Source organism: Camarhynchus parvulus, chromosome 1A, assembly GCF_901933205.1.
Source record: "Camarhynchus parvulus chromosome 1A, STF_HiC, whole genome shotgun sequence".
Classification (NCBI taxonomy): domain Eukaryota; kingdom Metazoa; phylum Chordata; class Aves; order Passeriformes; family Thraupidae; genus Camarhynchus; species Camarhynchus parvulus.
Window position 1 is genome coordinate 4,643,582 of NC_044586.1, and position 23,203 is coordinate 4,666,784.

At 49.3% G+C, this 23,203-nt stretch overlaps 1 protein-coding gene across 3 annotated transcripts; it reads left to right on the forward strand.

Annotated features, from left to right (window-relative positions):
- Window positions 1-354: 354 nt before the first annotated feature.
- Window positions 355-21,349, forward strand: ADA2 (adenosine deaminase 2). Of its 3 annotated transcripts, none has more exons than XM_030961029.1 (10): window positions 355-423; window positions 2,001-2,326; window positions 4,619-4,838; window positions 11,392-11,602; window positions 14,093-14,220; window positions 15,223-15,313; window positions 15,601-15,709; window positions 16,414-16,571; window positions 17,397-17,599; window positions 18,244-21,349. In XM_030961029.1, the coding sequence occupies exons 2-10, from the start codon at window positions 2,014-2,016 to the stop codon at window positions 18,350-18,352; spliced, it is 1,542 nt and encodes a 513-aa protein (XP_030816889.1). In that variant the 5' UTR covers window positions 355-423; window positions 2,001-2,013; the 3' UTR covers window positions 18,353-21,349. The 3 variants fall into 3 exon arrangements, with proteins under 3 accessions (XP_030816889.1, XP_030816890.1, XP_030816888.1); XM_030961030.1 differs by lacking the exon at window positions 355-423 and adding an exon at window positions 858-1,022; XM_030961028.1 differs by lacking the exon at window positions 355-423 and adding an exon at window positions 884-1,018.
- The last annotated feature ends 1,854 nt before the right edge of the window (window positions 21,350-23,203 follow it).

Consider the following 23,203-nt stretch of genomic DNA (forward strand, 5'->3'; position numbering starts at 1 on the left):
ACATATTATTGACCAGACTCTACTGTCTCTGCCTCAAAAACAACCTTTGTGACTGATGTGAGTTGTTTTCAATAGTCCTTAACTCATAAGATCTTTCTTTTTGTTTTAATATTTAAAATTATTCAATTTTTGGGCTAAATTAAAACAAATGGACTTTGTTCTCCCCTGGAAGCTGTTTATGTAACATCTGTTTTAAGTAGTTTTAAACTCCTAAGTTTAAGTAGTTTAAAACTCCAGCCCGTTGAACTGTGTAAAATAAAATGCTGAAATTACTGTACTTGTTGTGATTTTTTTTTTTAAGTCCATCCCCCTCCACCTGACTTGCTTCCCAGGCTGGAGTTTAGCCCTGTGTGTCTCAATCCGCCTGGATTGATGCCTGCCTCGCTCCCAGAGCCGGCAGAGACCGGACAAGGCCATTTCGAGGTACAAATTGCTGTTTTCTCGGATGTAAGGGCACTAGGGAGCAGAATTTGCAGTGTGGCGGGCATTAAAGGCTCTGCAGCAGATCAGGATTAGATATCCAAGCTCGTGTGTATTCCTGGGACAGCGAGCGGAGTTCGGAGTCTCCCTGCACCAGGAATGTGCTTCTCCCGGGGTTTTCAAAAGCTAAATGTGCGCACCAGGGAACGCGGCACGGCTGCACAGACAAGCCCCCAGAGATGCCCTCGCTGCCAGGCACTGATGGGTTAAAGATTTAGGGTGGTTTCCCGGAGTGACCCCGCTGTTTTGGCTCCCCCGCCGCTGCCCGTGTCCCGCTCTCTCATAACCTCGCCCGCCTCCTCCTCCTCCTCCTTATATATTCATGAAGCAGTGCAGCTGGGCTGAAAGAAAAGCTGGGCTGCACAGGAAGAGGAACTCCGTGTGCCTGGCTCGGCACGGCCCCGCCGGGACGGACCCTGCTCGTTATCTCTCCCTTTATCTCTCTCCGTGCCGGGGCAGCGCTGGGCGGAGGCAGAGCCGCTCCCGGGCAGCGGCTCCGGGAGCTCTGGATGCCGGGAGGAGGAAAGGAGAGCTGACAGTAAGTGAGTCAGTCCCAGCACGGCTAAGATAACACTTTCTGGGGGATGCTTCCTTTTCTCAGCTCAGAGCCGGGCCTGGTGTGGGGCTGCAATCACCCCTGCTCTGTTTGTTCCCCTTCAAACCCTGGGACCCAGTAAAAGGGCTGGGGATGTTTTCCTGCACCTACAGGTGGAGGAGAGCCTGGAAGGAGAAGACATGTGCACAAGCAGGGCCTTTCTATGTAATTCACATGGGCTTATTTCAAAATATTGAGCCCTTCTCCAGGCTGTTTTGCTCTGGAGAGATTGGCAGGGAGGGTCACTAAAGGCTGGTGTTGAAGGATTATATTGCAGTTGTGCTTTTTTGGGGGAGGGAGAGTGCTCAGAGTTCACATGTGCCTGCCTGCTGTGATCCCTTACGACTCCCATGGCCTCATTTCCATCCCCTTGCCTCTGGGATTGCAAGGAAAGGACACACCTCTGTTACTGCAGAGAAAGCCTTGGGGTATCCTGCCTGTAAAGTAACCCTTGGGATAGCTGGAGTATACTAAAAGGGTGCAACAGGAGTTTCTCTCAACTGGAGGGAATGGGGATCTGATCAGCTCAAGCCAAGCCCCTTAGCTGGACATCATCAGCACAGCCAGCACCTCTTATTCAGTGAGAGCTCCACCCCAGCTTGCAAGCAGCCTCCTGAGCCCACCAATCCCCCATTCCAGGCTGGCCCTTTGCCTTACTGCATGATGTGCTGCCAGTGTGATCCAAGGAGCGACATCTCTTCACCCTACCAGCCTTGTTGTGTGTAATCAGCAGTCATAGAGAATGTGCTGCTCCATAGCCCTAAATTCAGGGGACACTGGTACCAGGTGTCCCTGCCAGTTCTGAGCATCCCATTAACCCTCTGCCTCTGCATGATGTTGTTGTTAACCCAACAACCTCACCTCCCATTGCCAAGGTGCTCCCTTCTGACCTCTGCTAATGCCTCAGTCTTTTCTCCCTGTCCAGGTGCAGCTCTAAGATGAAACCTCCATCTGGGCAAGGCGTCAGGCTGGCCTACCTGCTCCTGAGTCTGGCTGCCCCCAGCCTTCCCAGCCCCCTCTGGAAGGACAGGGACTCCCTGATGCAGCAGGAGAAAGCCCATCAGACAGGTGGCAACTTGGTGCTGAGCAGGCAGGAGCAGCAGCTCAGTACAAAGCTGGTAAACCTCAAGAAGAAGGAAGTGGAAACAGCCATAACTACAGGACAGTTCCCTCCAAGCATGCACTTCTTCAGGGCAAAAAGCCTCATTGACCAGAGCAAGGTGTTCAGCATCTTAAAGCGCATGCCTAAAGGTAGGCTTGGCTTAAGGAGCCTCATCTTACTCATCCTTTCTCATCTTTTGCTTTCTGAGCTGGGACAAAACACAGGATGTGGGAGACAAGCTTCTGAGAGCTGTAAATTGTGCTCTTTGGGTTTCAGGAAAAGCCCCGAGGAGAGGAAAAGGGGGATGGATTGGGTGAATACACATTTCCAGCAATTGTGGCATTTGGTTTAACTTACAATACGGATCCTTAAGTCTTTCGAGAGTGGAGAAGGGACAGAGGAAGCAAAGACAAAAAGAAACACCAGACATCCCCATTTACTCAGCATGTTCCAGCCAGGGCCTCTCTTTTTCCCACAGACACACTCCATTGACAGGCTACCAACCTTATTCTGTATCTCACCAAAAGTGCTGCATCCCCAAAAAGGGTTTCTGCAGGTGGTTCTGTAGCAGACCTGGAAGTGTGCTGGAAAGTCTGGGGGCACTAGAGGAGGAAGGGGCTACCTCTAACACTGAAATCTTTATGTTCTTTGCTTGTTGTGTACAAGTCAAAGCCTGTGGCTTATAAAAGAGAGCAACATTTTACAATGTTGCTACGGGCAGGTAGTGACAGGACCAGGGGGATCAGTATTGAATTAAAAGAGGAGAGATTTAGATAAGATGTTAGTAAGCCTACTCAGAGGGTGGTGAGGCACTGGAACAGGTTGCCCAGAGAAGTTGTGGCTGTCCCATCCCTGGAAGTGCTCACAGCCAGATTGGATGTGGCCCTGAGCGATCTTCCCAATTCTCCTTGCCAGTCTCCACTGTGGGATGCAGATCCCAGTCTTGCAGCATCCCAACCCATTAACATAAACAATTAGTGTGTCAGAAATGTCATTATCCTTTCATGGCTGAATTGAACAGCCAGAAATTTAAAGGTACTCCCCTCTTCACCTCCAGCATCATTGATACCAAGTGGGAGTCAAAACAAATAATTAACACTTTTCAGTCCTGGCAATGTTTAAACGGGCTCTTGGAATCTTTGCAAGGGCTGTAAGCTTTTAGGGCCAAGATCACATCCTTGTAGCTGTTTGGGTAGGATTTGATCAGAGCCCCTGGGAGTTCCTGTTGTTTCAAGCACTACTGTAATGTCTGTTGATGCTCTCATAGGGACATAGGGTGACATTGCCAGGCAGAGGAGGGTCAGACAGCTGCAGCATGCCCAGTCTGGTGCACCAGCTCTGCTGAGAGCAGCAACCACAGCTCCTCAGCACCTTTACAGCCAGACCCTCTGTAGTGGGAGATCATAGACATGACTCTATATTAGATTAGTCCACTGTAAATTATAGTCTGGAACCTAATCTAATGTCAAATACATACCAGTCTTGTTCTTGCTATTCATGTTCTCCCTTTACCCTTCAGGGCATCAAAGCTATTTTAACTAAGAGGTCTCCCCTAGACTAATAAAGAGTTCAGCTCTCCCAGTGTCTTCCCTTTACAAAGGTGAGGCTTAGTTCAAGCACCAATAGCACCAGGAGTCTTTGCAAAAGGAGAGATTTCAGCAAAATGAAATGATAAGGAAGGTGAGCATACAGAGGATGCTCCCTGTGCCAGGAAGACTGGCAGCTGCCAACCTACTGCACAATAACAGAGCACCCCAGAGGCCCTCTGTGCTGGCCAGCAGCAGATGTACAGTGTAAGCAAGCATGCTTTTGATAAGGCACACAAGTAAACTGTACTTCTGCATCTAAGTGCAATTCCCCAGAGTAACATGGTCTGGGATTTTGGTGTATGCCATAGGTCCAGAGAGCTGAAAGAAGAGACATGCACTAGGCACAAGAATCGAAGCTGGGATCTGAACAGCTTAGATACAGAGCTTTGCTTCAGGCGTGCTCCAGCCAGCATGCCTTGGGAACTGCTGCCTCCTGTGCAAGTTTCTCTTTAAAACAGCGGGGCCTGAGCCAGCTCACAGCAAACTCTGCCTAAAAGACCTTTAATAACTCAGAGCATTTTCCATCCCAGTGGAGCAGCAGAGCTCCCTATCGATTCTCCTCTCCCTGTGCTCCCAGGCAGCTGTCACACTCTGCCTGCCCAGTGTCTGATGTGGAGGGGGCACATCCTCCAGCCTGGGAGGGACAGAGCAGCAGTGCAGTCCTTGCTGGGAGAATTCACTCACAGCCTTCTAAAGCATTTCCAGACCCCCCTAGATGGACAAACAGTTACCCCATCAAACCTGGGCAAACAAACAGTTACCCCATCAAACCTGGGCAAACCAACTGCTACCCCATCAAACCTTCTCCCCAGCTGCCTGGGCTCACCAGGACATCCCTGTCCCCTCCACCAGGCGCTGTGCTCCACCTGCACGACTTCGCCATGCTGAGCGTGGGCTGGCTGGTGTTCAATGCCTCCTACCTGCCCGACTGCTACATCTGCTTCACCGCCGCGGGCTCCGTGCGCTTCCGCTTCTCCCGGCCGCGCCCGCCGCCCGCGCCCCGCTGCTCCCCGTGGCTGCTGCTGGACACCTACCGGCGACAGCTCAGCGACGTGGCCGAGTTTGACAGAGGGTGAGTGCACAGGGGCGGCCTCCTGCTGCTCCATTCTGGGCCAGCTTTCCCCGTTTGCTCGCTGCTCTACAGGTGAGGAACTCCGTCTAGGGCTGGAAAAGCAAAGAGCAATGTATGGAGGGGTTTGACAGCTGGCTTGCAAGCAAAGCTGAGTTAATAGAAGAAATAACAATTGATTATTTTTGAGTGTATCTATAGCAAAGAAGAAGACAAAGCCATCAGCATAGAAACAGATTAGAAACTTTTTTCTTCTTAGATCCTGATCACTGTGTATGTCATGTCCGACCTAACAGTGGCAGCAATGCAAGAGTTTGAAGGCTGCTGCATTAAGTACACCAGAGTCAGGGACCATAAAAGCTGAACTTTTCTGTGCACACATGCAGAGGATAGAAGCTAAAGTGGATTTATGAGACCTGGCCCCAGCTCTCCTCAGCACTGAATGGGCTCTCAATGTGGGACAGGGCTGCATGGTGCCTCAGCCAGTGAGGTATCCAAAAACTGGATGGGGAAGCCGCATAGATGATGAACAGGCTCTCCCCAACAGCAGAAATGTCCTTTGCAAAGTCATTGTTTTGATTCAGAGCAAGAAGTTGGGCCAACTATTTATTTATGTTAATTACTGTACAAGCAAAACCCCTCAAACTTCCCAAAATAAAACCCAACCCAACTGTCCCTCCAAACACCAAACTTGTTTTCTGAGGCCTGCCTTTGAAACCCCAGTGGCACCCACCACCTGGAAGCACGAGGCACTCATTCCCAACAGGCACCAGGAGCTGTGGCTTGCTCTCTTGGGCACTGGCTGAGCCAAGGAACCCCACACACAGGACTCCTGCCTGGTTTGGGGGCTCCTTCCCCTCAAAACCCCTCCTGCTAGCAGAGCTCCCACCCTTACAGGCAAGGCTCCTGCAGCTGTCCAGCTGCTCACACCTCAGCTGGCTCCCCAGAGCATCACTCACCCTCCTGCAGGAGCTCCTCTCCCTGCAGGCAGCTCCTGCCTTCACTCCTTTTATCAGGACTGGGCTTGTCTGAAGCACCTGGCATTTAATGACTTACAGGTGGCTGGGAAGAGCCTGGCTCCCCCTCTAGCCAGTGGTGATGGGAACACAGAGTCCTATCTCCCCATCCAGGGGCCATTGATCCCAGGACAAAGCCCTGCTGAAAAGGCCAAGAGGAAGCACAGCTCTGCTGTGGTGTGTGGGGGGCTGGAGAGAGCACACTAAATAATGCATGAAGTCAGACACTGAGTGATGAGGACAAAGGAAAATATTGAGTAGCCATCCATTGAGAGGGTACTGCTGTCCGTGGCACTCTGGGGGCTGGGGTCTGCAGGAAAAACAGTGTGGGGTGTCATGTAATGGCAGACAGTATTGCCATGCCAACACACAAGGACAGGGCTGGACTGAGGCAGTGCAGATGACCCCAATTCCAGCATTTCCCAAGTGAAACTTGGTGGGTTTTACTGCAGTGCTCTTCAGTGAGGTTGTGTGCACTTAAATAGAGACCTTTTAACTCTTAGTGAACTGGTATCCCCTCCATGTGGAAGCTGTCTGGGCTCTGTGCCCTGCAGATCTGGGAAGGAGGTCAGGTTGGGAAGCTGAGGAGCTTCCAGACTTGTGGCATGGTATTCCCTTCCCTCCCCAAAACCAGCAATGGGCAGGGCAGAGGGGTCTGACTCTCCAGGGCATCCACCATCCCTCTCTTATGGAAGTCCAGAAGGACAAAGTGATGCCAGACCCTGGGCTCTTGACCTTTTATATCCTGAGGCTCAACTGCCCTGACATGTGATGGACGAAGCAAGATCCAGTGAGAAATCTCTGATCTCTGTCTTCCACAAAGAAAACTGGTTCCCCATTAGCTCCCTTCCATTTCTGCTGGGAGTGATGAGGAAGGAAAGATGACAGCACCAGCTCTCTTCAACCACACCAGGAGACCCATAAATAACGTGCAAGAGATTGGATTTTGAAACAGCTTCACTTCCCTAAAGCCCAAGCAATTGCAGTGGGCATTTAGAAGTGCCTCAGGAGCAACCCTTCATTGCACTTGTTTTTGGTTGTGCTTCCATGGCATGATGCCACTTTGTGGCAGAGGCTGAAGGGCAGGGCATCCTGTACACCCTGTGCACCTGGGGCTGTGCCTTGTGTGGTTCCCTCTGTTCCTGTGTGGAAACACTCATTTTCAGAGGCAGTAGTGCCACATTCCTCTTCTTTTGTGTTTGCCTGACAGTGACAAGTCAGAGCAGGACTTCAGAGTGGCAGGCACTGCACAGGGACACAAGACAGAGCCACACTGCAAGGGTCTCCCCAAATGTGGAGGGAGATTCTTCTGCCTGAGCCAAGAACAAACTTGCATCTCTGGCATCCTGGGTGCTCACTTATCCATTTGAGTATGTTGTCCTTCATTTCTTGCCCTTCCATGCTCACCACCACAAAATCACAGAGGAGTCATTAGGCATAATGTGCAAACACACCAACAACAGCCACGCTGAGGCACTTCCCCTCCTATTCTCATCTAGTCCCTGGGCACTAGTCTAGGGGTTAGGAATGTTTTTGGCCGTCTGGAAATAGGTCTCTAGCCAGGAATAGGCCCCAATCTGTTCTGCTTCTCAGTTTCTGGAAACTCTCCCAGTCTCTTGAACATGTGCATCCCAGGCTACCTCTCTCCTGCACTCCTCTTTGCCCTTGAGCACTGACAAGCTGAGAGAAAGCAGATGTCAGAGGAAAGAACGGATGGATAGTTGGGTGGTTTCAAGGAAGTGTCAAGGGAATATGGCAGCAGGGAAGGGCTCTCATGCAAGGCAGGGTGGATCAGCAAATGTGAAGGAACAATGGAAATGTTTCTGAGAAGCTGCACCTCTTTCACCTGACAGCATTTGACTAGGAAGGGGTGGAAAAAAGGGGAATCTGCAGGATTTTTTTTTTGCTGTTCGCATTTTTAGGTACGTATATGTGTGTGTGTGTGCTTTGGAAGTGACTCCTTTTGTTTGTTTCCCTCAAGAGAAGGTCTAATCATTCCTATTCAAAGCACACATCTCATGGGCCAAGACCCTGGAGTATTGTGTTATTGGTGAGCTTCCAAAAGGATGCTTTTAGGAGAGCCAGGAGACCATGGGCCAAGGGACAGCAAAAGGAAGGGAATTTTGCTTTTCTACTTAAAAGGAAAAACAATCCTCACTTATTTTCTTCACAATCAATTGCAATACAGGAGAATGTCATTCTTTCCCTCAAGAAGCAACATAATGGCTGCCACCTCCTAAGCAAGAGCATGCCCCCAGATATTTAGGGAAGCAGCATTGACATTCCAGCTATTTGTAAAATACCACTGCACACCCCCCCACCAGCAGCACAAGGACTGAGGCCGTGCCCAGCAGAGCTCTCTATCACCAGGATGAAGTCATCTGTGAGGGAGCTGACACCACGGCCCAGGCTTCAGGGACAACTCCCCTGGGCACTGGCGGCTGCCCCGGCTGCCATCACCTTCCCCTCCGTGTCTTCTGACAGCCTTATCTCACAGAAAAATAGGGCAGTGTGTGCAGTAAGAGGGGGGAAAAAAAGGAATAAAAATCCACTACAGAACAAAGCACTCCACTCCCTCTACAAGTCTCCCCTTGGGGAGAAGAAGAGGGGATGAGAGAGCGAGAGCAAGCGAATGAACCACATGTGACAGATGTTAGTCACACTATTTAATGCACCACTGGAAGACATTTAGATACCACGGTGAGGAGAGGGGCATAATTACCCATCGAGAGCAGGAAAAGGGGCAGGAAAAAGAATCCCTCTAAAAACAAGGCAACAAAACCTTTCATTTCTGTATTACATAGCACAGGAAAGGAAAAACAGGGGGAAAAACCCAGGAAAAGAGAAAGCAAGCCCACAGTTGAAAATAAATAATCCTTGGCTGGTCATTTTAGCTGTGCCCCTTTGGGCATATGCATTGCAATAGCATTGTTCAGTGCATATATGACATGACATGGAAGGCTATTTGTAGTCTGCACCTGATCACTGGCCAAGGCCCATTCCTGAAAAGAAGCAAAAAAAAAGAATGTATTTATGAAGCTTTGCTTCATCTGCATGAGCTACTGATGGCAAAAGCCCCCGAACCCTTAGGAGATTATCTGGTTATCAAGGATGGATCACTGTTATGCAATAAATCTTCAACAGTTGTAAGGATCAATAATCAGTCTCAAAGGGAAGGGGATTATAAAGAGAAGCACAATTTGATTTATGTGCTTTTAGGAGCAGGGTGGTGTGGGGATTTATGGCTGTTTCTAGCCCAAGAGCACAGGCTAAGCAAACAGCCACGAGTTTGTAGAGCCAGATTTAAAGGCGGGGAGCGGAGCCCTGCGTGCGCTCATCGCTGGAGGAGCCGAGTTCTCACAGGACGAGGGGAGAAAGCGGTGGGAGCCCGGCTAAGCACCCGTCCTTATCTGGAACGGAGCTGCCTGCACGGCGAGATCGGGCTTGCACGGCCTTTTGATCCACGGGGAGGTTTTTCCCGGAGCCGCTGGGAACGGCCCCGCTCGGCTCCCGGCTCCGGGCAGGTGCCGAGCTGGAGGGGAGCTGCCCTTCGGCCACGAGGGAAGGGGAAAATTCTCCTTCCCACACGAAACCTCCCCGATGAGCAGCAGCACAGCCTTTCTGCCCCGCTCCGCAGCCCGGGCAGCTGGATCAGCGCCTCCAGGATGCTCCTGAGTCCTGCATTCCTGGTTTCTAGGGTAATGCCGGGGTGGCTCCTCGCTGTCAGCCCCTTCCGTGGTCCAGCTCGGTCTTCTCTGCTTGCATGGATTACTGAACAGTAGCTGGGGTTGCCCAGTGTCCTGGATAATGGCACCAAAGCCCCTATTGTAATGCATGGGAGGGCAGAGCCCAAGTTGCTGTGGAAACCTTAACTCTGAATTGTCCTGACTGTTGAGCATTCAAAGTCTCATCCTTAACAGCAGTAGCATCTCTTTTATGTACAGGTTTGCTTCTAAAATTGTTGCTGGCAAAGAAATTAACAGAGTGAGGAAGAAATGAAACTGCAGGCCCTGGAAGAGAATCCTTAGGGAGTGAAACAGCAGGCAAATCCTGGGGGAATGGGTTCTGCTTTATAGGCAGGATGAAGGGATTCAAAAGGCATATCTGCCCAGGGTGTCTTAGTTTATTAATTTGGACCAGATCACATTTTACATCTGTAGGGGGGCTGTGGAGGTTTAATTCCATCCACAGAAGTGTCCTGGATGAAGATAATAAGATCACAAATCAAAGCCACACCTCCCATATAACAGAGCAGAGCACTGCATGAGGATGGGGGCCAAGACATCAAACAGGAAACATTATTAAAGATCAGTAGCTGTTATTGAGGGGAAACAATATACCCAGATGAAAGCTGAAGCATGGCTGAAGGTATTTCTGTCTGAACCTGCTTAGCCCCTGACATGAGATAAGCACTGGGCCAGCAAGAAAACATCTGTAGGTTTCTGTGATGGCTTCCATTTGTCCACCCAGGAATGAAGTTCATCACCCCTGCATTGCCATTTAGACTTTGCCCACTGGTAGGAGAAATTTATTATGAGCTACTCTTCAGGTGGAAGAAGGAGGGCTGTTGCCAGAGGCAGGGCTTCAAGTGGGATGAAGGCTATCAGCTTGCCAGAGGATGGTGGTGTGACACAGATGCTCACCATGTCCTAAATGCAAGCTGTCACCCACAATTAGATATTCTTGCAATTTACTGGCTCCCTTAAAGTCTGCTTGATAAAACTACCCACTGTCTCTCTGGATTTCTGAAAGAGGCTTATGTGACAGCTGAGTGGATGGAGGAAATAAATACATTTCCATCACACTAAGGAAAAGCCAGGACTGAGATTCTTATCAGCTGTTTCCCTGAAGTAGCTATCAGCAAGGCAGGTGGGGAGTAAGGTTTGTTCTCAGTGGCTGGGAAAAATGATTTCTGATTCAGAACTGTCTTCCCCTTGCGTTTTTTTTTGGATGGCATATTTTGACAATACAAAGGTACCAGGACAACTTATGGGCTCAGCAAGCAGGCTGCTGGTGGCCCAGCACGTGGTATGTCCTGTAAACTCAGTCTGCCTTTTAGGTGCTGAACACAGGACCAAGAGTTGTGACATCTTATGTGCATTGAAGACTCTTGGGAAAACATATGTCTGCAGGAGTAATGTGCATGCCTGCTTTCAGATTAGGAATACCCTGGGTAGCAGATTATAACTGATATAAAAGATTTTCAGATTAGGGATACCCTGGGTAGCAGAGTATAATTGATATAAAAGATTTTCAGGTTAGAGATACCTGGGTAGCAGAGTATAATTGAATAAAAGCACTGTACTTGCTTTTGTAACTCTGTTCCTTGAAAAAGGGACAGGCAGGTTTTAAGCACCTACTCCTGCCTTGCTTACAGCTCAACATGTATCATACAAATTCTGTGCCAGCCATTAAAGGAGTAAATACAGGTGGCAGGAAAATGACCTGAATGCTTCCTAGTTGCACCAGCCACTGTTGTACTGCAGTGCCAACAGACTCTGTTTGCTCTCCTCATTCCTTCTCTTCTCCCTTTTCTATAGCTTGCTGAGAAACCTGACCCTGGTGACAGATACCCCTGAGCTCGCCTACCCTTCTCAGGCTTTCATTTGGAAAAGATTTGAAGAAGTCTTTCTCATTGCCTCTGGACTTATCTGCTATGCACCTGTGTTCAAGGCCTATTTCTACCAGGGGCTGCTGGAGCTCTATGAAGATAACATACAGTATGTTGAGATAAGAGCTATCCTGCCTGCGGTACGTGGGGTTTGGCTTCTCTAGCAGTCTTTTAAATCCTTACTTCTCCATAGCTTTCCTCAAGCCCTATCTTGAATTTAGTTTTTGGATGTTTGCATACCTGCCCTCCTAAGGATGCTGGAAAACCTTGATCATATTCAAACATCTTTCTTGGAGATTTGCATAGGCAAGGGCTTGAGAGATTCTTTGTTCTTAATGGCTAAGGGAGATACGTGCTGTGACATAGGCACAGAACTACATTGTACAGTCAGACTGAGAGCTGGGTCAAAATCTTGCTCATTGAGAAGAGGTAGCTCAGTTTTGCACCAGAATCACCTATTCTGTGGCAGTTGCTCTGAACAAATTTCCTGACTTGGATAGAAACTTATTCTGGAATAGTTATGCTATTTTTAATCCTCAGCTTATTTCAGAATGATTACTCTGAATAGGTGAGTCAATCAATTGGCAAAACACAACCTACCACAATTTGCAGACAACCTAAAATTTTGGCTGTGTGTATGAAGTATGAACAGCTCCTTTCAATGCCATTAACACCAAAATCTGGTAATGGTTCAGGCCTTTCACCCAGAGCTGGTTTGGTTGTCCTCCAAGCCCACTCTGCCCTAATGCCTCTCCAAGCACCAGCAGACCACACCACCCTAAGAGTTCCCACTTTCCCAGTGACAGTTTTGTCACTGCAGACATACCTTTCCCATGCAATTCTCCAGCCCAGCTCCATGCAGGACTCTGAAGGGGTGGGAGTTCTGTCAGTCTATCATACCTGAGAAGAGAAGGAAGTATTGCAAAGGGGGGCAGGGGGGAAAGGACGTGGAGAAGTGCACAAAGTTTACATGAGGCTTACTTTCCTGGGGGTTACCATAAGCCAGTTGCTCTGAATTCAGCCACCACCTGTCTTTGGGGTACCTGGAAAGAGAAAATAACAGCAATGTCAAAATGCCTGTGCATTTTGTGAGGCATCCCCCCAGGCCACACAGGTTTCCAGGCCAAGAGCATCTGCCACGATACAAGTGCGTGGGCCTGCCTGGAAAATACCCTGCCTTTACCATCAGCCCTTAGACATGGTTGTGAGTCCTTTTGAAGAGAGGCTTGGCAGGGAAGATTTGCTTCCCATCCAGCTCCTGATGCTGGTGGCAGCCGTGGGAGCCTGCAGAGCCCTGGGGCTCCCCTGCAGCCTGCAGCTGTGAGCTGTGAGCTGCAGTGCTGTGAGCTCCAGGTACCACGGCAGGGAACGCCAGGAGCCGTGGCCATGCTGGGATGGAGAGCACCATGGGCTGCAAAGGAACAGCCAGGGTGAAGGTGGGATGAGAGGGCAGGGAAATGCTTCATGGGGAAAGTCAAGGTGAGCAGGGTGTGGCAGGCATAGCAAGATGCTCGTGTGGCTGGAGAGCCTCCAGAAGGCTCCACAGCAGCGCTGAGGCTGCAAAAGATCTCCTTGCAGCAAAGCCTGCCAGAAGCGGCCCCGAGGTAAAGTAAATGAAACTGGGATTTAGCGTGAAACAGCAAACACTGTGGAAAAGCCCCCTAAGCCCAGCTGTGTTTGCAGATTCAGCTGTGTAAAGTCTCACATTCCCATGGGCTGCAGCTGGGCAAAATTCCCTCTGAGCATCTGCAGCTGCCCCATGGCTGCTGGTGCCTGCAAGGAGGACACTGCATTGTGACGGGGTGTGGGGCTTTGCAGGGGCATCCCTGCAAGGGACAGCACCAGAGGGGAAGTCAGGGGGTGAAGTGGAGCAGTTGAAGGCTAGAGGAGAAAGGTGACAGAGAAAAGAATGGTGAGAAGGATGAGAGGAGAACTGATGGAGTGGTTTCAGCTGCTGTCTGTGAGTGACTTCAGGCAGGGAATTTGTGGGTTAGTATCAATTCAGGGTCTCCAACCCTGCTGAAATCAGGGCAAAAGCCCTGAAAATAGCCCTGGTAGAGAGGAACCTCCAGAGCAAGTTGATGAGACAGAGCATGCCAAAAGGATTATTTTTCCCAATTGCAGCCAGAGACCTGGGAAAGCATGGCAAGACTAAATGACTGACTCAAGGTCATGAAGCAAACCTCTGGCAGAGGGGAGCAGCAGGAGCCCAGCTCAGCTGCTAGCTGATGGAGCTCAGCCATTGCGTGCCTTGGGGCTGCCTCAGCTGACAGATTGCCACTGCAAGGCACAGAGCATGTGTGAGCTGCAGACAGCTGGACAAAACACCGCAGTGTTGGATGCAGACAGGAGTAAGAGGTCATGGTCTCCAAGGAGTTCTCAAGGGCGTTTGCTTGCCGTGTCTGAACACAGAGAAACTTCTATCACATAGGAGGGGGGAAACCCATTCCTTGGTTCTTGCCAGCTGGTAAAGGCTTGAAGAAGGAAATGTTCTGCACAGATTTTACCGCTTTTGTTTTCCTTCTCTGTTCTCAGGACCACAGCACTCTGCTTCTCCCAAGGTTCTTGTCACTTCATTTCTCCCAATTCCAGTAAAACACCTCTTCTAACTACTGCTTCTCACGCTGCAGGTGTATGAACTGGATGGCACCAAGCACGATAAATCATGGTCTGTGGCAGCCTACCAGGAAGTGACCAGGCAGTTTGTGAAGGAGCACCCAGACTTTGTTGGAGCCAAGATTATATTTGCAGCACACAGGTAGAGGCTGAGCAGGGCTGAGAGCGGCTGTGCCATGTGCAGGGCAGAGGGCTGGGAGAGGCAATGCTGGGCTGGAGTGCCAAGGTTGGTTGGCAATGTCCACATGGGTTGTTGGAGCTGGGGTGTTGCCTCCTGAGACATTCCCTGGCATATGTGAAAGGCTGAGGGTGAGAATTCATCCATGTGGGTCTGCCTACGTGCAAGGAGAGCACCAGAGGAACGTCCATGAGCCCTGGGAGCAGGAATGAGCCCAGGCAGGGCTGCCTGTGTGTGTGTCCAAGCCATGCCTGCTCTCCTCTGAGCCTGATGCACTCCCCCACCCTGCAGACACTGAAGCAGAGACAGCAATGCCCGAGTTTGGGCACTTGGTGTGGCAGAGGTCCCATGGGACCCGGCACACGCCGCTCCCCGCAGCCTGTGTACGGCATGTTCATGCTGCTGCCCTCCAAGGCAGGCAGATGCCATGAAGTCATGTGAGGTGATCCTCAGCAAGCAGAGCAGACCTCTCAGCAGCACTGACCCGCTCTGCTTTGGCACCATGCCCTCTCCAGTTCAGAGCTGGCTTGTCCCTCTGGCCACAGTCTGCAAAATGCACTGAGAAGTTTAAATGTGATAGGGCTGGAAGAAACCTAAATGGAAAACTCTCTTGAAATGCAGTTAGTGCCTCACCTCCTAACAAAACAGCTGGGAGGAAACAAAAAAAAATTAAACATTTTCTCTCCACATTGTTGTGTTCCCTTCCCTGCTTGGTAAATGGGAAATCCAGCCTCAACTCAAGTGACAGCAGGGTCTAGCCAGGCATTTCCTGGTCATTCATGGGTTTCGTTTCATAATATCAATTTTCTACTGCTGTTCCTCTAGAGACCTGAAGCTGGTTGTCAGATTCAAGAGCAACTTGTATTTTGGAAATACCCCTGGGGGCCCCGTTTCACAACTCAAACCCTGAGAAGGCAGACCCATGGGAGTCAGCTTCTGCAGCTCTTTCTCTCTCTTGCTCTCTAGGATGCTGAATGTCTCCCAGATTAAAGAAGACATCATCACTGCCATGGCACTCAGAGCCCGCTTCCCAGACACCCTGGCAGGCTTTGACCTGGTAACTGAATTTCTTCTGACCCCTGCTGATATAACCACATATATCCCGTGGCATATGTTCTATACCAGAGCCAGAACCTCTGCTGCTGTACTGAAATCAGTGTTAATGAATTGCAAATCCTCCAGCTAAGGATTTTGTTCAGGGTAATTGACAAAATCCCCTGAAAGAATCAGCTCCCTACCCCACAGCATTGTAATTTCAGCACAGCTGGCACTTCATTTATACAGAGCTGTAAGTCCCACCATCTTCCCAAGCATGCTCAAAAATACCTTTCTGCTTTCCCCCAGGTCGGTGATGAGGACAAAGGTCATTCTTTATGGGAGCTGAAGGATGCCCTGACCATCCCATATTCCATGGGGGTCAACTTGCCATACTTCTTCCATGCTGGGGAGACTGGTGAGCATGAGGACTCAAGGCTTGTTACTGCTTGCAGAGGCAAGCAGTAACTGCTTGCAGTGCTGCTCCCCCTTGGAACAGCACTCACTTCCCATCCACAACAGCAGCAGAGTCCCCCAGTCATCATTTTACAATGCAAGGTGAAATAATGCTTGAGCCAGACTTGAGTCTTAACTGACCAGGCCATCAAAGCAACTGATGTACCCTTCATTCCTGGGGCAGTGTATTATTATTGGCAAAATATTATTCAGTCTGCATTGGTGGGATTTATCCTAACCAGGAGAGTCTGTCTAACTTGTGCCTTGTGTGTTGCATGTTGGCATCTACAGAAAAAGTGTGCTTACCCTGGGCTCCCTTTATAGCCACAGGCAGGAGCAAGCCCTTCTAAGCCACAACACATTCTAATGCACAGGCTACTCCCCAATAATTGTTACTTCTCTCCATTGACAAGTCATGGAGTCCAACATAATTAACTCAGCTGCAAGAGCAATACTGTAAGCATCTAAAGCCAGGTGAGATCTCTATGCTGGGCAATATCCTGGGCAGATTTAGATCCCTGCTTCACTGAAAATGCAAGTGCAAACTTTGAGCATGAGCAACCCTCTCACCTCACATCTGGGACATCTATTAACAAAATCATCTAGCAGTTTGAGGAGCTTTATTTCCTAATAGCACTGCAGTGACTCTTGTCTGTCTCTGCTCAGACTGGCAGGGCACCTCTGTAGACAATAATGTGCTGGATGCATTGCTACTGAATACCAGCAGGATTGGCCATGGACTCGCTCTCATTAAACACCCAGTAGCCAAAAATTTGTCTCTGAAGAGGGATATTCCTGTAGAAGTCTGTCCCATCTCCAACCAGGTATGTTGTTATGTGGCTGGGTCACTGTAAAGGGGTTCACCATTGCTGTGAGGGCCAGCTGGGGGGCACCTACAAGTTTTGATGCACACAACCGGGCTTAGTTTCCTTTGCAGCACCTTACACTGCACTTTGCTATGTAAGGTGCTGCAAAAGTGAATACATTTAAGGCTTGTAGTGCCAGTCAGCAAAAAAATAATTTAAAATCCTATCCAGAGGAACCTGGAAAGGCAGTCCTCCCGAGTGGAGATGAGGCCCAGAGACACAGAGGTGCCTTAAGAGACATAATTGAAAATACTTCAAAACCAGGAGGGCCAGAGGCTGAGAAGCAGGGATTGTAACTGGAAGTCCTTGGTTTTGCAGAATTCATAACCAGTGGGAACTCTTTTGCAGCACATTAGAGTGTTGCCATTGTCCCCTGGGTGCAGCAGAAAGGATACTTAGGGTGGAGATTTACTGGTGTGAGCCTTAAGGGAGAGAACCCTGATACCAGCTCCAGATGCCTCAAGCTAAGCACCACAGCAAATGTGTAACCAAAAGACTGTTCCTGAATTGCTCACAGTCAAATTGTTCTAAATAAGCACAAGTTATTCACCCCACTGGACTTGATTAAGGTGATTTATTTAAGAAATTAATCTCCTTGTACAGTCAGTGGAGACAAGCTGCTTCCTCCTGCAGCAGTTCAGAGCAGAAACCATTCTGAACAGTCCTCTGGAGCCTGTCCCTCCCTGACCCCTACCTGCTGTCACAGGCAGCCCTGGCAGGTGTCAGTGACACAGCTGCAGCAATAACCTGCTGAGGGGTTGTCTCCCACTCCTCCCCACCCAGGTCCTGCTGCTGGTAGCTGACCTGAGGAGTCACCCTGCAGCTGACCTCATGGCTGAAGGGCACCCCATTGTGATCAGCCCCGATGATCCTCCCATCTTCGGGGCAAAGGGAGTCTCTTATGACTTCTACGAGGTGTTCATGGCCATTGGAGGGATGAATGCTGACCTGAGGACCCTAAAACAGCTTGCACTCAACTCCATAAAGTAAGTTCATCACCTCTCTCACCCTGTTGTAGTAATCATAAGGAGACTATCAGCTTTCCCCCCTTGCTTGCATTTGGGTTTTGGCCCCAGAGTCTCCTCTGCCACAGGAGCTGGGTTTCTGTTAATCCAAAATCTCCTCTGTGTCTCATCCAAAGGCAGGACACAGGGAGCCCAGAGGCTCCTCTGCCTGTGTTCTCAAGTGCCTTTCTCTGACTCCATGCCCCAGTGTATTCCTCCTTTTCCACTCTTCGTGAACTTGCCTCCACCACCTGGTTCTGGGTTTGGGAGAAATTGTATGTCTTTGTATCACTTGTCTATTTCTGCCAAAATTTGACTTGCTGCAGTGTTTGCCATCTGAGAAACACAGGAAAACAATTAGCATTTCATTCGGGTGTGTTTAACCCCTTTTTCTATTAACTGCTTTGACAGTTCTGCATGTCCAAAAATAGTTTGGATGTGAAGCCCAGGGTCTTCCTGCACATTCCTCAGCTCCTGCCCGTTTTCCACCATGTTACTCTGTGTGGTGCAGGCATGTCCTGCAAGGGTTAATCTCTCGCTGCCTCCTGCCTTTTCATTTCAGTGCTGCTCTCAAAATAGCTGCCCCCTTGTCTCCTGCCTGACACTGACTTTCCTCCTCCTCACAGATACAGCGCCATGCTACCGGACGAGAAAGCCAAGGCCAAAGAGCTCTGGCAGAAAAAATGGGACCAATTTGTGGCTGACCTCTCTGATAACTTTCTAAGGGAGCTGTAGAGAGGACAAGGCTCATCTCAGAAGGCATTTGGCAAGCTAGAGTGAGCCAGACTGATTGCTAAGAGGGAGACTGCTTCTTCCATGTGACCTGAGCAGATGAATGGACATCAAAGTCTCACCTGGTGACTCTGCTAAGCCAGGCTTAATGGGCTTAAAGCTAAGAAGGAGCTGCACTATCCTGTGGAACTCATGGGCTGGAGGTAAAAGGGAGCAGCGACCCTTTAGAGCAACCACAAGGAATCACCCTGCTCAAAAGAGTCAAAACAATTAAAAATTGCCAATGACCAAATCCTGACATCCTTATTCAGGAAAAACAGGCTTTCCAATGAGAGTCAGCAGGAGATTGCCAGCACGAGGATCTCTGAATTTTGCCTTATCATTACAAAATGCAGACCTTGGCCGGAAACAGCAAAGACAAACACCCAGCCATTTGGGCCACTGACCTTCAAGAGAGCAAGGACTGAAAATGACTCTTGTTATGTTTAACCCTGGGCCTGCTGCCAAAATAGCACTGCTAGGTCGAAGAACCAGTCATAGGTCTGATGCCTGCTATTTCAGGACCTACCATGGCTGGAAACAAGCTGGTGGAACTTGCTCCCAGAACATTTAAGCCTGGTTGCACAGTGATCATAAAGGCAGAAGAGAGGTGCCTCAGTCGCCAGCAGTTTTTTTACTACAAACTCTTTTCCTGTCCTCTGGTCAAAAGGAAGACAAAACACATTTCAGGTTAAGTCCAAAACATCCTGGTTTCCCAGACCCAGCTTGATTAAAACTATCCCCCTGCACAAGGCTGTGTTAACACAGACATTTATAGGAAACACCTTTTGGTTTCAGGGAGTTCCACTACCAGCCTTTGTTGCTGTACTCATCGTGCAAATGTGGCTTTATTCAGCCTGTCGGAGATATTTTCACCTTGGTAGAGAACTGCTGTGGATTTCCACAGGGCTCATTTGGACCTCTGTGTTTTCCAGCTCCTTGGCAAAAAACCCCCAAAAACCTACACAAGAAATAGTCTCTTGACAAGCTGATTCCCTGTCTTAACATCATCAAAAATATCAGGAGGAGAACTAGTCACAGGGAGACTAAAAAAAAAAAAAAACCAAAACAAAACAAAACGAACTCAGAAAAAAGCAAACTTAAGCAGATTGCTAAATAAATTCAGAAAAATCCTTCAGCACACACATGCCAAGCATGTAGCCAGGATCAAAGAGCATCTTTCCCTGACTCCAGTACAATCATGCTGCTTTGCATCAGTCAAGGGAGAATTGACAAAAATTCCTACTGAAAGACATCTCCCTCCTCTGAAGCACAGACTTGCAAAGGCTGTTGTTTCCTAATCTGACCAGCCTGGGCCAATTGGTTCTCTTTATGCTTTCTGTTAATTGTCTCAAGCAGCTTGGCCACAGTGTTTATTTCCACTGACCTTGGCTGGAACACCTTAGCAGGAGGCAAACACACTTATTGCAGAAGTGGATCAAGCTGCACAGCCTGTGTGCCCTGTGTCAAATTGCCCACAGTTCAGAGGCTGCAACTTCATCTCTGGTTATCCCAGAGAAAATAAAAACCAACCAAACCACACACACTACGAACCCCATCACAGAACACAAATAAAATCACAACAAACCACAGGTGTGTGCGTTGCAGAAGGCAGCAACACAAACGACAGAAATGAAAAAGTGAGAACCCATTCACACCCCTCACTAACTGGGGGGGTTAAGTGCCTTACATCCCCAGCCCTTTCCAGCCACAGCTACCTCTGCTCCAGCTCTCTCTGCCCACACCCCCAACATTTTCCTCTGAAGCATCCTGATGGGTTTTTTTTTCTGACCTCTCCTGGGCCTTGATACAGATTTGGTCCTGGGCAGGAGTTTTATACTGGAGGAGTAGCCAGAGCAGAGCCAGCTTCCCTCCTCCTGCATGGGTGTTGCATCCAGAGCTCAGACTAAAGCCCCTAGGGTAGGCTTTGGTCATGGCCAGGTTATAAATACTGACTTGGGAAGTGCTTTACTTGCTGAGCAGAACCACTGCAAACGAGCAGAATGGCAGCTGACCAGCAACCCAAAGCCCTGTCCCTCTCAGCACCCTGATCTTTCAGCTTTGCTATATGTGGATGGATGAAGATCTTTAATTTGCCATGACTTGATTCTCCCTTAAATAAGCCTCTTTGCTGCCAAGGTGAAGCTAATCATTACAGAGCCATTGTGGGAGGAGCTGAGCTCCTCAACACACAGGTTGACCCATGCCCCTTCCTTTCCTACCACAGCAGAAAGCTTTCAGCTCTTCCTGCACGTGGTCTCTTGAGGTCCTGAACCACTTTTTGCTTACCTGTAGTCCTCCTTTCTCCTCATTACCAGCAGGAGTTGCAGGGCTAGATCTTCCATCTGCCAAATGCTTGCTGGAACCAGTAGTTGTGTCCATTCTGTTCTTGCTTTCCTAGGGAAAGCCTGCTGTGTACATGGCCATTTCCCTGCTTCACAGCTGTGCTGTGATGGGGCCAAGTGCCTGCAGCCACCAGGGTGTGATGCTGGTCAGGATTAGAGCTGAATCAGGTTTCTGCAAAAATCACAGGGGTTTAAAATGGGACAGGTCTGATGCAGCCCTCAGAAATGTGTGACAGAGGGAGGGCCAGCCTGCCTTACTGCTGGGAATCTGCTCTTCCTTAGAGCCTGTCTTAACTGGGAGAAAGGTGCAAATTGGGAAGCCCTGGCTGCATTCTCACCTCTCTAACTCCAAGGTGTGCAAAAAAGGAGGAATTTAGGCTGGACCACAGCAGTTATAAGAGATCAATTCATTCAGCTCCATTGAAGCTTTGGGTAAATTTGGCTGCAGGGCTTCACTGAGACTCAGCTTTTAGTAGCAAAATTCCAAGGGTTTTGCTGCCAGTCTACTCCCTTTTGCCCAGTACCTTGGCTTCCTGCTCACATTTGTTGGCAAATACATCACATACTGCTCCCTTGCTTGTCTCTTTCAGAACATAGTCTATAATTAAATTCTCAAACCTGTCTTAATCGTGGGGGTTATTTTTTTTTTTTTTTTTTTTTTTTTTTTTGTCTCCATGTTAAAAAGAACAGAGGATACCCAGATTTGATGGGGATGTCTCACATCACTCAGCCTGGAGGGATCAGGGAGCCTGAAATGCCTTCTCAGCATGCTGCAAAGGGCAGTTTGATGTGTAAAGCTAACACAGTGTTAAGCCTGAGTCACCTGGCCAAGACACTACCCAGGACCCCTGTTCCCCCTTCCCCAAGCCCCACAGCAGCTGCACCCAGCTCAGGGCTGTGTTTTGATACAGACACCACCTGACAGACAGGATTTGCTCCTGCTGCCTCTCCTCCCACTACAGTTTTGTACCATCTCTGTGGTGGTTACAGCACGGGAAAGTAAAGGAATGACTGGAGGTCATTTACCTCCTTTAACCATGATTTTAGGAAGGGAATAGAGGGAAGTGAGGAGAAGACTAAATGATCAGGCCATTCTTTTCAAATAATTGCCTTGTGGAGCACCAGGTGACTCCAGGGTACAAGGTGAGGCTCTTTGCCCAAAGTACTGCTGGTGGGCATGGGAAGAAAGTGCCAGCTTGAGAGAGCTTCAATATCTGAGATGAAAGAGGAGGAGGCAGCCACAAGGGTGGTGGGAGGCTGAGCAGAGCAAACATAGAGGCAAAAAGAGCCTGCTTCAGTCTCCATCCAGACTCAGGAGCAAGGAAGGAGAGTAGAAAATCCATGGAAGTTTCTGTTACAGTTACTTCAAGCAGCCATAGCAATACTTAAAGCCTTTTGCCTGTTATCTCCCCCATCTGTCACTCCCTGTGGCCTCTTCAGGTTCAATTTGTTTGAATGGGAGGTGGATGGAGCTTTGTTTGCAGCACAAGTGTTTGCTGCAGAGCATCTTATTCTGCCTTTGGGGTAATTTAGAGAATGAAATGTTTGCCTCCTGGTCACTGCCTGCCAGGAAATGGCTGATCCAGCAAGGTGGTTGCTGTCAAAAATCATGCCAATAAAACAGAGGAGCAAAGTAAATGGCTGAAAACAGAGATAGGCCCGAGCAAGCAGCTGGATCTATCTGTCATGTGAGCCTCCATCACTGCAGTGGGACTATGCAGGTGCCAGATGCTAAGCAAAGCCCTCTGGCCATAAAACACAGGGGCTGCAGATGTGTTTTTCCACCAGCTCCAAATGATCAGCCTGCTTCAGGTTTTCTTCCTATCTAAGTCTCTGAATTAGCCTCTTCACAGGTAGCAGAAGGACATTTCTTTGGTCAGAAACCTGTGGCTCTAATTGGCTCAGACGTTAATTCCTTTCTTTCCAGGCTTGCAGCAGTTGCAATCACAGCAGGTCTATCAAGTGTTTTCTGTGCACTGAGGGACAGGCAGGTGAAGGGTCTGGCTCTCAATTCTCCTGGTTTGTCATTTTTATCAGGTTGTGTCCTCCCCCTTGGTCATTACAGGATAAGAAAGGCATTTTACTGTATTTTCTCAACCTTTAGCTTGTCCATCATTCCACGAACAGGCTGCAGCATGGGAAGGGGAGAGATAAACTGTGGGGGGAGGGTTCAGGCCATTAGAGCCTCTGCAGTAAGGACAGAGATGGAAGGTGGGGCTGCAGTCGAGGGGGATGTGAGAAGGTCAGGAAGGGGGGGTGATGACAGGGCTGTGAGTCCAGGGAAAACAGAGCTGCAAAGTTTACATAGGCACCCACGGGAGAAGGCTGTGGGCAACTGCCTGCTTCGCTTGTCTTTATAGTGAGCTGTGAGAGGGGGTGGGAGACATCCAAGCACGGCGTGGACAGGGGAAGAAGAGGGAGTCTCCTGTGGGTGGTGTGAGAAGGGCAGACAGACAGACGATCCCTAGGG

Bases quoted from the DNA above. Each gene is read 5' to 3' on its own strand.
- ADA2 (XM_030961029.1), top strand. From the start codon at position 2,014: ATGAAACCTCCATCTGGGCAAGGCGTCAGGCTGGCCTACCTGCTCCTG. The intron at 2,327-4,618 runs GTAGGCTTGGCT...CCCCTCCACCAG, and splicing joins CTTAAAGCGCATGCCTAAAG to GCGCTGTGCTCCACCTGCAC. The intron at 17,600-18,243 runs GTAAGTTCATCA...TCCTCCTCACAG, and splicing joins CTTGCACTCAACTCCATAAA to ATACAGCGCCATGCTACCGG.